At 38.9% G+C, this 11,490-nt stretch overlaps 2 protein-coding genes across 2 annotated transcripts in view; one reads left to right on the top strand and one right to left on the bottom strand.

The window, feature by feature from the left end:
* Positions 1-1,236: 1,236 nt before the first annotated feature.
* SLC25A30 (solute carrier family 25 member 30) overlaps positions 1,237-11,490 on the bottom strand; it is a 43,307-nt gene continuing 33,053 nt past the window's right edge. Inside the window, exons 8-10 of the mRNA XM_089678779.1 lie at positions 10,422-10,554; positions 9,533-9,613; positions 1,237-9,165 (exon numbers count right to left, since the gene is read on the bottom strand). Coding sequence (XP_089534905.1) covers positions 9,124-9,165; positions 9,533-9,613; positions 10,422-10,554 — 256 coding nt within the window. The 3' untranslated portion in view covers positions 1,237-9,123. The remainder of the gene's footprint in view (positions 9,166-9,532; positions 9,614-10,421; positions 10,555-11,490) is intronic.
* On the top strand, positions 4,486-7,176 carry LOC149473231 (disks large-associated protein 5-like). Its single transcript, XM_089678770.1, has one exon. The coding sequence runs from the start codon at positions 4,551-4,553 to the stop codon at positions 6,954-6,956; it is 2,406 nt and encodes an 801-aa protein (XP_089534896.1). The 5' UTR covers positions 4,486-4,550; the 3' UTR covers positions 6,957-7,176.

Below are 11,490 nucleotides of genomic sequence, written 5' to 3'. Positions count from 1 at the left end.
AAACACAACACGTTTAAAATAAGTAAATATGATATATGTTCCTATCGATTTATGAATGCTAGCAGCACAAGGATTACAAATAGTCCATGTTGATTAAGAGAGTGAAGTTCCACTTTAAGAACTACCCTGTGACAAAAATAAGGTTTTATAAATGGAAAAAAAAAAACAAATTATATATAATTTTATCATCGTATCCAATTTAAATAGTTATATTTACAATAATGAATACAACATATGGTCACCCCCAGCCAAAATAGTTTTTAGGCTTGTGCAATATTGGATCCTCCATCAGGTCTGTCTCTTGAGATAAAAGGCTGGCAGAAAATGTCATTCTTGTCCACCATATCCAAAGTAAAAACGTTTTTGGCTGATGTTTCAGCTTTAAATTAAAATAAATCTGTTCATGTTATTGAAAGAATCATTTTATTTCTTATTTGCAGAATATTGATGTGCAGCAAATGAGGACCAGTGGAAGTTTAAAATATTTTAGTTGCACAAGATTAAAATTACACTTAAAAAAAACACAAAAAACAAAAAAACCCATACACCACACCTCGGGAATATTTTAATGTGGGGATAATGCCTAACCATGTTTCACATTAATGCATTCTTTGCATTAAGGTTATAAAAAACCTCAGGCCTCAGTATCCCCCAACCCCCCTCCTTTTACATACCTGAGCCACCATTCGATCCAGCACTGTGCACATCTGCAGCTCTCCTCTCAGTTCTGGGTCACACAGGCTCCCGCTGCCGTCAATCAAAGCCAGTGATAAGGGAGGGGCCGAGTCCCAGGGCCCAGTCCCACTGTGTCTATGGATGCAGACAGCAAGACTCAGGGGCGAGCCAACAAAAGACAAGAGGAGGCAGGAGCACCGGCAGGGACCCGCGAAGAGGTTAGAGGCCACTTTGTGCAATTCCATGCACAGTATGAACATTTTTTTTTTTTTTTTTTTAAGTTAACCACTAAATTAAATTTGTTTTCCATGCAGTTTGTGTTTGGACATATTTGCCTTATGGGAACTAGGAACACATCAAGGTCAACGAAAAGCATATGAGCAATACAGTACATAAATGCTAACCTGTAATTACATGAATCAGCCACAATAGGTGCATGAGAAGCCAGTGGGCAGTTCAATCCAACGGGAATCAAGACCAATAGGACCTTTAGTTAAAATTAAATAAATGGTTTAGGATTTGGATGCTATAATATATGTAGGAAAACAAACAATGCCCAAATATTTTGAACATTTTAATAGCAAACTATCTATACAGAGCAGAATACAAACACATACAGATATAGCAGAGCAAATACTGTACATAAAACAACACACACAAAAAAAAAAAGTTCAAAGAAATGTTTTTTTTAATAGTTAAAACGTACAACATATTCAACAATAGACTGGGGGGGTCATTTTGTTAAGTAGAGACTGTTCATGTTGCAAAGTGATTATTCACTGAACTTAGTAAATACAGGAAATCTGTGCTCACTTCTGTCACATACAAGCAAACCCCCCTCCTACACATGACCGAGTATTGAAAGTGGACAACGCTTCACCGTAAGCTAACCATAGGCCGATCTTCAGCAGGAACAGGTTGACTTCCAATCCATCTAAAAGGGCAGGCTGGTTGTACTAAAGTCTATCAACTTCAGTACAGCCAGCCTGTGTTTTTTTTTTTTTTTGTTTTTTTTTAAATGACTGCTGGTGGCTATATCAGTCAGCAGTGATCATTGTATTCTAATGGCTGGGAAACTTCCCGCTTTCAGAACACAATGGCGCAAGGGGAGGGATTCCACCAGCAACACTATGTTGATGGGGGGGGGGGATAGAGCCATTTTCTTTCCTTCAATCCATGGTCAAAAGGGAAGAAATTTGCAGAATGTGTGGCCTGCTTTATATACCTAACTCAGTGAATGGTCAATGTGAACCTCTTCTACCACTTCAGTAAATCAACCGACTCCTACTGCTTTTTAAATACAAGAGAATGCTAGTAACTTTGGTTCATCTCCACATGATTCAGCGCCAGCACTTATTGGATGTATTTTTTTTTCCTATGGAGAGGATATAAAGTAGGCCATTACTAAAGTGGTATTAAACCCAAAAATGTAGTATATACGGCAGCTTACCATCATTAGATGTGGTCACTGCATTAGTTTCCTTTAGGCTCTCCCCCCCCCCAGTTTTAACCTGGTGATCTGGCCAGTAACACATCTCCTGTATTGGAGTACCCCAACACTGGATGAAGGAGCACAAGGGACACCTTTGGACAGCAGCATTGTAAGTCTGGGGATGAGTAATGTTAAATGGTATAACAGATTTAGATACACTAACAAATTTAAGCCAAACTTCAGCTCACACTTTGTAAGCATTTACAGAAACTTTTTCTCTCTTTTGGGATAAAGGTTTCACATAAACTAATAAAAGCTGCCTCAATCATCCAACTGCTACATCTACAAGAAAGCTTGTTCTGTTCAAAAAACAGACTTATTGGCTGTATCACCAGGTGAAAAAGGTCAGAAAGCCTAAAAAAAAGAAAACTAATGCAGCCATCACATGTAAGAATTGGTAAGTTGCAATACAATAAATGTTTGCGATTGGGTTAATACCACTTTAAACTGAATTCAAACAGTAACCTTAAACAACCAGTCAAAATGGCTGGGGCTCCTATCTCGGGGATGAGGCTGCCTTTGCCCATCTCCTGGGGGGGGGGGGGGGGGGGGGGAGAGGAGAGAGACTCTTCGTACTGCAACAAGGGTTCATTGCGCAGTACCAGTACTGATATGATGAAGAGGGTTGCATGTCACACCTCTGGAAACCCACGTTGCTGCTTGTGTGTGACAGCAGTGGTCTGAATCTCAATAGTGCTGCCAGCAAATAATATATACTTTACCTTTATTGCAGCGCTTAGGAAACAAATCCTAAGATAAGTGTATTCCTGTATATGCTGCATGACCGCATTACAGTAATAAATCCAAGAATGTTCAACTTTACCATATAGCCGTATATAGAGTTAATGCGTTGAAAATTTAAAGCATCAATTTTGTAACTAGTTACATGTTCTTATGTTAGAAGCCAATGAGGCAGGAAACTAACATAAAACAGCAGTAAAATGTAACAGTAAAAATAGGCCTGTACATATTTACACACATTTAGGAGTAACATCTAGAACTAAAAACACACAAGCTTTGCTTATAGCACCATAAAAAGTCATGCTGTAGTGGTGGCTAAAAAAAAAAAACAAAAAAAACAAAAAAAAAAAACAAAAAAAAAAAAAAACCATATGTACACGCATGTCCAAGTAGCCATCACAGCAGTGCAACAATGGCATACAAATATAATCTTTCTACATTGGCAGTATGGTGCAAAGTGTCAAGTGCACAAATAGAAAAATATACACATTTGAGATCTTAAACTGAAATGTCACCTTCCAATAAATAACTGTAAATAACTGCGGAATGTACTGCTCCAAAACTGCTTTTACAGATTGGTTTAGGTACCAACAGACCAAATATCAATGGTTTTACATTATATGCAGCAAACAAAGAACACACATTACTGAAGAGTTGCTTGCTAGTATCACAACATACTTTATACTATTCTTGATCTCAATATCCTCTGTATTTTTCTGCAGATGTACTACAATCAATGTGTCTTTTTGAGGGCAGAGGAGGACATAGTTTATACATTCACCACAGCTCTTTAAATGCAATTAATATAGCTTGGAGGTTAAAAATAAAAAAAAATTATACCAGGTCTAGAAAAAAGGCTTTTTCCTTCTTTGGAACCAATTTAGGCAAACAAGACTGAGTATGGTCACATTGTCCACATTAAAGCCTAACTGCAAACAAAACGTCATTGTAAATAAAGTGGGGAAGGGTTAGCTCTATTTTAAGTGCTGTCTGTATCTACCTGGGTGAGGATTTCTGTCCCCTCAATAGGATGAGATAGGGAAATGCCTGCAAATGAGTCTTAAACAGCAATAAAAACACTTTAGACAAACTGGAACCTTCTGTCAGTTTACGGTGGACTTTGCCTCAAATGGAAAGAATTCCCCTTTCTAAAGTTGGCCATAAACTAGTATATTTTCAAAAGGAAGTCGTGCATCTGTGTGGAAATTCACATACAGTCAGTGACTTGAACAGTCATCAAACTGACCTCAATAAACATTTGAAAAATGTTTGTTTAAAGAATATTTGGCTTGTTTTTTTTTTAAATTTCACTGGTGTATGGCCAGATTTACTGCCCCAGTGATACCCTATTACTGAGACAAAGCTGGTAACCAGCACAGATAATAAAAATGAGACACAGCACTAAAGCCTGGAAAAGTTCAATCCCATTTCCTAAAATAAAACTAGACTTTCATTTGAAGAAAAAAAAAAAAAAAAATCTAGCTATGAGTTTTCTACTACGCATAAGCAAATTGAGATAATGACCTTGCGATAGTTTTTTTTTTCATAGAAAAAAAAAATTCCATTGTCTCGGTTTAACTAAATAAGACCAACAGACCTCGGGTGATCGGCGGTGCTGGTAGTGAGGAGACCTATAGCAAGTATGGATACCAAATCAGAGTTTGCTGGACTTTATAAAAAGGACATGAGTATAGAGAACTTGAGAGTAAAAATTGCCAGGCGTAAATCCGTAAGTCAGAAAGAAAACCGAGATAAAGAGTTCAGAAAGAGCAGAGGCCTGGCACTGATGGATGCAAATGTTTCAGTTGGGAAAGAACAGGACCTGGCAGTGCTGGAAGAGGTCAATGAGACTTTTTTTGCCAAGGGGTCCATGGATAAAACTGCAGTGCCTGGTAAAAAGAGAGACATTAGCGATGGGCGTCGTGCGTTGCTGAAGCGTTATTTAGAAGAGAAGGAGCTAAGGAAACTTAAGGTGCAGAGAGAAAAGGCAAACAAAGGAGTCTTCAAATGTGGCCTATACAAGCCTGGAAATCCATTTATTCCAGTTACCTCCCAGCATGCTGTCAAAGTTAAAACGAATGAAAAGACTGTGCAACCTGCTGTGACTAGAGTTACCAGATCAGCAGCCAGAATAGATGTTCATAACCCTCTATCTCGGCCTGCACAGGTACCTGTACTGAACAAAATTGTTGAACAAACCTGTTCAAAAGGACATGGGCAAATTTCTGCCCCGAAAAAGAATAAGGAAAACAAAGTCACAGATATTCCGTCTGCTAGGACTACAAGAGCAACAGCTGCTTTAGCTGCCACAAGTAGGCTTCCAACAGTGAAGGCAATAAACACTTCAGTAATGGCCAAGCTTCACAAAAGAACAACCAAAGTGAACTCTGAACAGGAGTCTGCTTTACCAAAACCAAAGCCTGCTGTGCTTGACCAAGAGAAATCTGAAGAGCTGAAACCTGAGGTTGCCGTTGAAGAAAAGCTGAAGCCAGATATTACCACTGAAGTGACCGCTGTGGAAAGTGAGATCCTTACAGAAACCTCTGTACGAGAAGAAAGCAAGCCATCCTTTGCTCCAGAGAATTTTGTGTTTCAACCATTGGATGGACTATCAACTTTCACGTTCCAGCCAATGACCCCCAAAAGAGCCAATGCTTTCTTAACACCAAATTTCACATGGACCCCTGTAGATGGTAAAAGCAACTTTGTGTTCACACGAGAGCATAAAACTGAAGAAAATAAGATTCCTCAGGCGTCTCCTCCTGACTTGCCCATGAAGACCGCAAGCGTAGAACTGGAAATGGACACCTGTGCTACTGCTGAAGCCAAAGGTGATGTCTTGGCAGCCCTGCCTGTTAGGGAAGAGAGTGCTCCTGCATGTGACCAAAATGCATGCACACCAACAGATAATCCTCAATTAGATGAGAATCATTGCGATGTGCCATATTTCAGAGATTTGCTAAAGTCTGAGATTCAGAAGCTAACCTTGCTGTGCAGTGAGTGGGATAAAAGAATAATTGAAGATATTCCAGAAGACTCAAAAGATCTGATCAGAACAACAGTTGGGCAAACCAGGCTGCTGATGACCGAACGGCTTAAACAGTTTGAGGGTCTGGTGGATAATTGTGAATTTAAGCGTGGAGAAAAGGAAACCACATGTACAGATCTTGATGGCTTTTGGGATATGATCTATTTTCAGATTGAAGATGTAAATAAGAAGTTTGTTAACCTTGAGAAACTGGAGAAGAATGCCTGGCAACAGACTACAGTCCAAGCTAAAAAGGTGGTCAGGAAAAAAGCTGTTCTGGCTCCAACTGTTAACATAAGTCAGGGAGAGACTGCACGAGCAGCTGCCAGAAGTCGTCTTGCGGTCATTAAAGCAGCAATGAGAAACAGAGTGAAGCAGGAGGAGGTGGCTGAAGAGGCCTTAGTTTCAGAACAGCCCATGCAAGTAGAGCCTGTTGTATTTGATGCAGGCTTTTTCCGAATCGAGAGCCCTGCAAAACTACCTGGCTGCATAAGAACAAAAACTTCTTCCCAGACATCAGATACACTCAAATCATCCCAAAAAATACAACATTCTGATAACTCAATGAGAGATGGTACAGAGGAGGGTGCTGATCATATGCATGTGCAAAAGTCCCCAAGTCCTACAAAATCCCCTGTGAGAAAAGCACTCTTTGACACAGAAGAGGAGAGTTTTCAGCACCATCAAGAAGATCCTGTGGTTACCATTTCTGAAAACACAGAGTCAGAAACCGTTTCACAAGTAGCTGACCTGACTAAATATCTGGTTCGTACTACAGAAGTTACAGAAAGTGTAGCTGATTCTCCAGGATTTATGGAATTTTCCAGTTCAGTTCCTCTGGTTTCCAGCTTTGGGGAGGACAGTAAATTTGAAGTTACATTTACAGTTGTGGATGACTTCTTCATGTGCAGTCCAGAGAAGGTTCAGGAATCTAAAATTCCCTCCCCTGAAGATCACACAATTGAAATTTTACCCGACGAAGACATCAAGATTTCTAACAATCCACTAGACTTCCTTTGAAAGCTGTACTTCAAATATGGTAGAGAAGTAAATCCCTTCCCTCCAATATTTGTCTACTTGAGAAAATTTAAAATCTTCCCACTACATTCTGTGTCCACCCCCCTTACCAGAGAATGGAATCCAGTCTATTGATGTGTTGACAATGTTTAATAAATATTTAATTGTAAAATGTAAAATGTCATTAAAGTTTCTATTAAAAAAAAAAAAAAAAAAAAAAAAAGACCAACAGACCTAATAAGCTATTTAGTAACAAACATAATGCAAAGAAATATGCATTTATAACATACATTTTGCTTGCTCAAATAAATTAAAAGGCAAAACTTCTCATTTTGGATAGAGTAAGAGGGGCTTATAACCCTTGTTTGCTGCCATTTGTGTCCCATTAGGCAGATTTCCATTCACTTCCTGTCCAATAAGAAGTGTTTGGGAAAACCCTCCAAAGTGAGGGAATCCCTGGGATGTCACCAGAACTAGTATCTCCATTAGAAGATTTCCCCATTCTAACATTGTTCTGGGAATTTGTTTTTACTTTTGCTTGTAAATGTAAAAAGGAGTAGCTGATTCTTCCTAAAGCTACTTTCACACTGATCCGTGGCAAAACCACATACCGCACTTTGCCTGCATATGTGGCGTGTTTTTTTTTTAAAGGACATGTGGCTCCAAAACTGAACCAGAAATGCATCTCGGGGAACGTTAGAGGCGTTTTTGCCATGTTTTCCATTGATTTCAATGAGTAGGTACTTTGGTTTGTTTAAATGAACAAACATGCTCCAAAAATGCTGCAAGCTGGATTTTTTTTTTGCTTACACTGCAACGAAAACATACATAGGGAAGCATTTTTCATGAGCTTTTTTTGCGCTTTTTTTTTTTAAACACAAAAGTGCCCCAAAAGCTCCTTGGTATGAAAAGGGCCCTTACAGGGAATAAAACAAGACAGGTGCTCTAATCAATCTCCACTCTGTCCAAATATATATATAAAAAAAAGAAGTTTTGCCTTTAGTTAACCTTTATTTATGTATCACTAATGGCCTATCTACTTTAAAGTACATCTATGCATATGCACCCAAATATGCATTATGTATACTCTAAGTGGATGTATATCACACCAATCTGTAGAATTGTACAGACCATGATAATGAAAGAGACATTTCTGTAACAGCCTGAAATCAAGAGATCACATTTTTTTCTGCAACAAACACTAAATGCCAAAATGCTTTCTAGTGCCCACTGTGTAAAATTGTGTGCATTATCCAAGAATGCATGTAGGCATGTAGTACTTCTAGCCCTGAAATAACATACTGGCTATACACTTTAAAAGAAGCCCATCATGAAAGAACCAGCAGCTGCCACATCTGACCTCCTAATACTGCTATATGCCTAGGCTTCAATATATTTTGAGTCTCTGGGCTGCCATAGTTATGTAGTTCAGGAGTGTCAGAGTGAAGTAAGAACTTGCACTCTACCTATTTGTTCCGGGTCAGTGATCCAGGGAAATACTGAAGTCAAAATATTAATACTACAGCCAGGCAACAAGTAAGAGGCAGTCAGCAAAAGCAGCTTCTGAAAACAGGTTTCTTTAAAAGACAACTGCAATAGATGGGCAGATGTGCCAACTTATACTATGGATTTTCCAACATCATAGGTCATGGTGGGATTTAGTCACTCTTTTATGTGAAGTTAATCAGAAACAAAATGCAATTCATGAATGTTCATACTTTAGGAGTGAAATTGTGCAACATTTAAACTTTTTTTTGAGATGGGAGGGAGCAGTCTAAAAACAAATCTGTGTGAAAGTAAACTAAAATTGGCAATATACAAGTATAAAAATTGTAACTTTTGAGACAGAACTTTTTTCTTTGAACCCCTTCTAAAAAAGGAGTTTAAAAGCAAAAGCTTTGTTGATGAGGAATTGCTATACCACTTGTTAAGTTTAAACAATGAAAGCATGGCTGACTATCCCTTCCGAACCTAATGTATCAACAGAAGCCTCTTGTGCCATGAGCCTGCCCCACTGGCGTCTGCCATTTGGCCTCTAAATGTCAACAGACCCGGATACATTGACACATTCCACTAGTGAGATCAAGAAGGGAGTTTGAAGCACAGAGGTCTGAAATTCAAGATAGTTCTTGGCGTTGAAAACGACTTGGCGAGTTTCACAGCATCCACATCACAGGTTTAGTTTCTTGAGCTGTTCATAGGTAATAAAGAACTGAAGAGAGTTAAGGATACAACAGCCAACTACTGATCAGACACAATGTATTATTTAACATGACTTATTCCAGTGCATCTCCAATTATCCCAGTTCCATCTGGCCTGACATTTGGTTACTGTAAACGCTAAAACAGATTCAATTATTCAAAATGTTTACCAGCCTTTTTTTTTTTTTTTTTTTTTTTTTTAACTTTTAGGTTTGATAAACTGGGCATGAATTAGGTAATTTCAGTGAGTTATGTTCCCGAAGAGGTTTCCCTTTACTTTGTGTTGGTAACATCTAGAACAGATCATTTATACAAACAAACATTTATACGAACGGCATAAAAAACAGCATTTAAACATGTGAAAATTAAAAAGGATACAATAATATTCCATGGTCCCAGTCTTAACCAGTTTGGCCAAAAGCCTTTGTACAAAGCAAAGAATCCTTCATTCTTCCAAGTCTAAAAAGAAAACACAATATCATCACAAAAACAAATAGAACAAGACATCTTAATGTATACAATCAAGAAAATGAAAATGGGTTTATAGATAACTTCCACATATAAAACTGGCGATATTAAAAGCTGAACTCCATGAAAAACGGATTTTTTAAAAAAAAAAAGAGTTAGATTGGGCAAGCATGTTAAATTTAATGATTGCTATGCAACATCTGGAGGGTTGCTGAACATGGAAATTGTCATGAGTGGTCTATGCCACAGATAGTCGGAGCTGTAATCTGGGAGGTGCTGCAGGGACTCCCCATCTCTTACAGCGAGCAAAGTGGGTTGCTCGCTTAGCACCTCCCATAAAAAAAGCCTTGTATTCTTTAATGAATACAGGATGTTCCATGCCTGAATGGGGGTACAGCATGACGTTAATCAGCCTCTCCTCTAATCACAATGTCTTGTATTCTTTTCATTATAAAGGAGCTTTTTGAAAATAGAAGATGCTTTTTGAATGGAGAAGGTGCTGAGCGACTAGCTATACTCACTGTATGAGATGAGAAGTCGCTGCAGAGCAGCCCAGACTGTATGCGGCACAGACTGCTACTGACAATGTTAGCATCCCCAGAAGCCCTCCAGATGTTACATAGAAACCATTAAAAGATAACCATACTAGTCCAATCTAACTTTTAAAAAGCAATTTTTCGGACAGTTAAGCTTTAAATAAGCACAACTGTGCTCACAAAAATATCCTAAAGATAAAGCTTTTAGGACAAGTCCCAATTTATGTGAACCCATGGTAAAAAGCTCCTGAAGAAGTATATACCTGCAGTAAACAATCCACTGTGCCCTTGTAGCTTGACCCATCGCAGAGGGTTCTTTGGTTCATCATTCGAGTTCGAACAACATCAACTGGATTGGATGCTAACGCTCCTGCCAATCCACAAGTAAAACTGGACCTACATGAAACAGGCATCAGAACATTTCAGTATCAAAAAAGGTTTACAAAAGCCAGCAAGAAGAGCTCTATTGCATTTTTCTCCATTTAGCAATCATTCCCACTTAAAAGACCAGACCTTTTCTGGCATTTTACTTACATGTAACAATCAGGTTTTTTTTTGCTAGAAACTCTTAGAACTCCCAAACATTATATGCATTTAAAAGCAGAGGCTCTAGAGAATAAATTGGTGGGTTTTGCAATTTTGTGTGCCACACTGTATTTGCGCAGTAGTTTTTCAAATGCAAATTTTTTGGGAAAAAAAAAAAAAAAAACTTGAATTTTAAATGCAAAAAACCAAAATACTTACCCAATTTTTTTGTAAAATATAAAAAGATGATGTTACACCGAGTAAATAGATACCAAACATGTCACATTTAAAAAATTGTGCACTCCTGTGCAATAGCAACAATTTACGTAAATTTTACTGTCCATAGGCGACTTTAAAAGCCTTTACAGGTTACCACTTCAGATTAACAGAGGAGGTCTGGTGATGGAATTACTGCCCATAATACCTTACATGTGTGGAATGATCGCTGCTTGTGTGTGTGTGTGCGTGTGTTGAAGTGACGTGTGTGTGCGTGTGCGTGTGTTGAAGTGACGTGTGTGCGCGTGTGTGTTGAAGTGACGTGTGTGTGTGTGCGCGCGTGTGTGTTGAAGTGACGTGTGTGTGCGTGTGCGCGTGTTGAAGTGACGTGTGTGCGCGTGTGTGTTGAAGTGACGTGTGTGTGTGTGTGCGCGTGTGTGTTGAAGTGACGTGTGTGTGTGTGCGCGAGTGTGTTGAAGTGACGTGTGTGTGTGTGCGCGCGTGTGTTGAAGTGACGTGTGTGTGCGTGTGTTGAAGTGACGTGTGTGTGTGTGTGTGTGTGTGCGCGCGCGCGTGTGTTGAAGTGACGTG

Source organism: Staurois parvus, unplaced genomic scaffold (assembly GCF_062004578.1).
Source record: "Staurois parvus isolate SC_StPar_1 unplaced genomic scaffold, SC_StPar_1.0 ptg000017l, whole genome shotgun sequence".
In the NCBI taxonomy this organism is placed as follows: Eukaryota; Metazoa; Chordata; class Amphibia; order Anura; family Ranidae; genus Staurois; species Staurois parvus.
The sequence above is the reverse complement of the archived record's forward strand: the minus strand, read 5'-3'. Positions and strand labels throughout refer to the sequence as shown.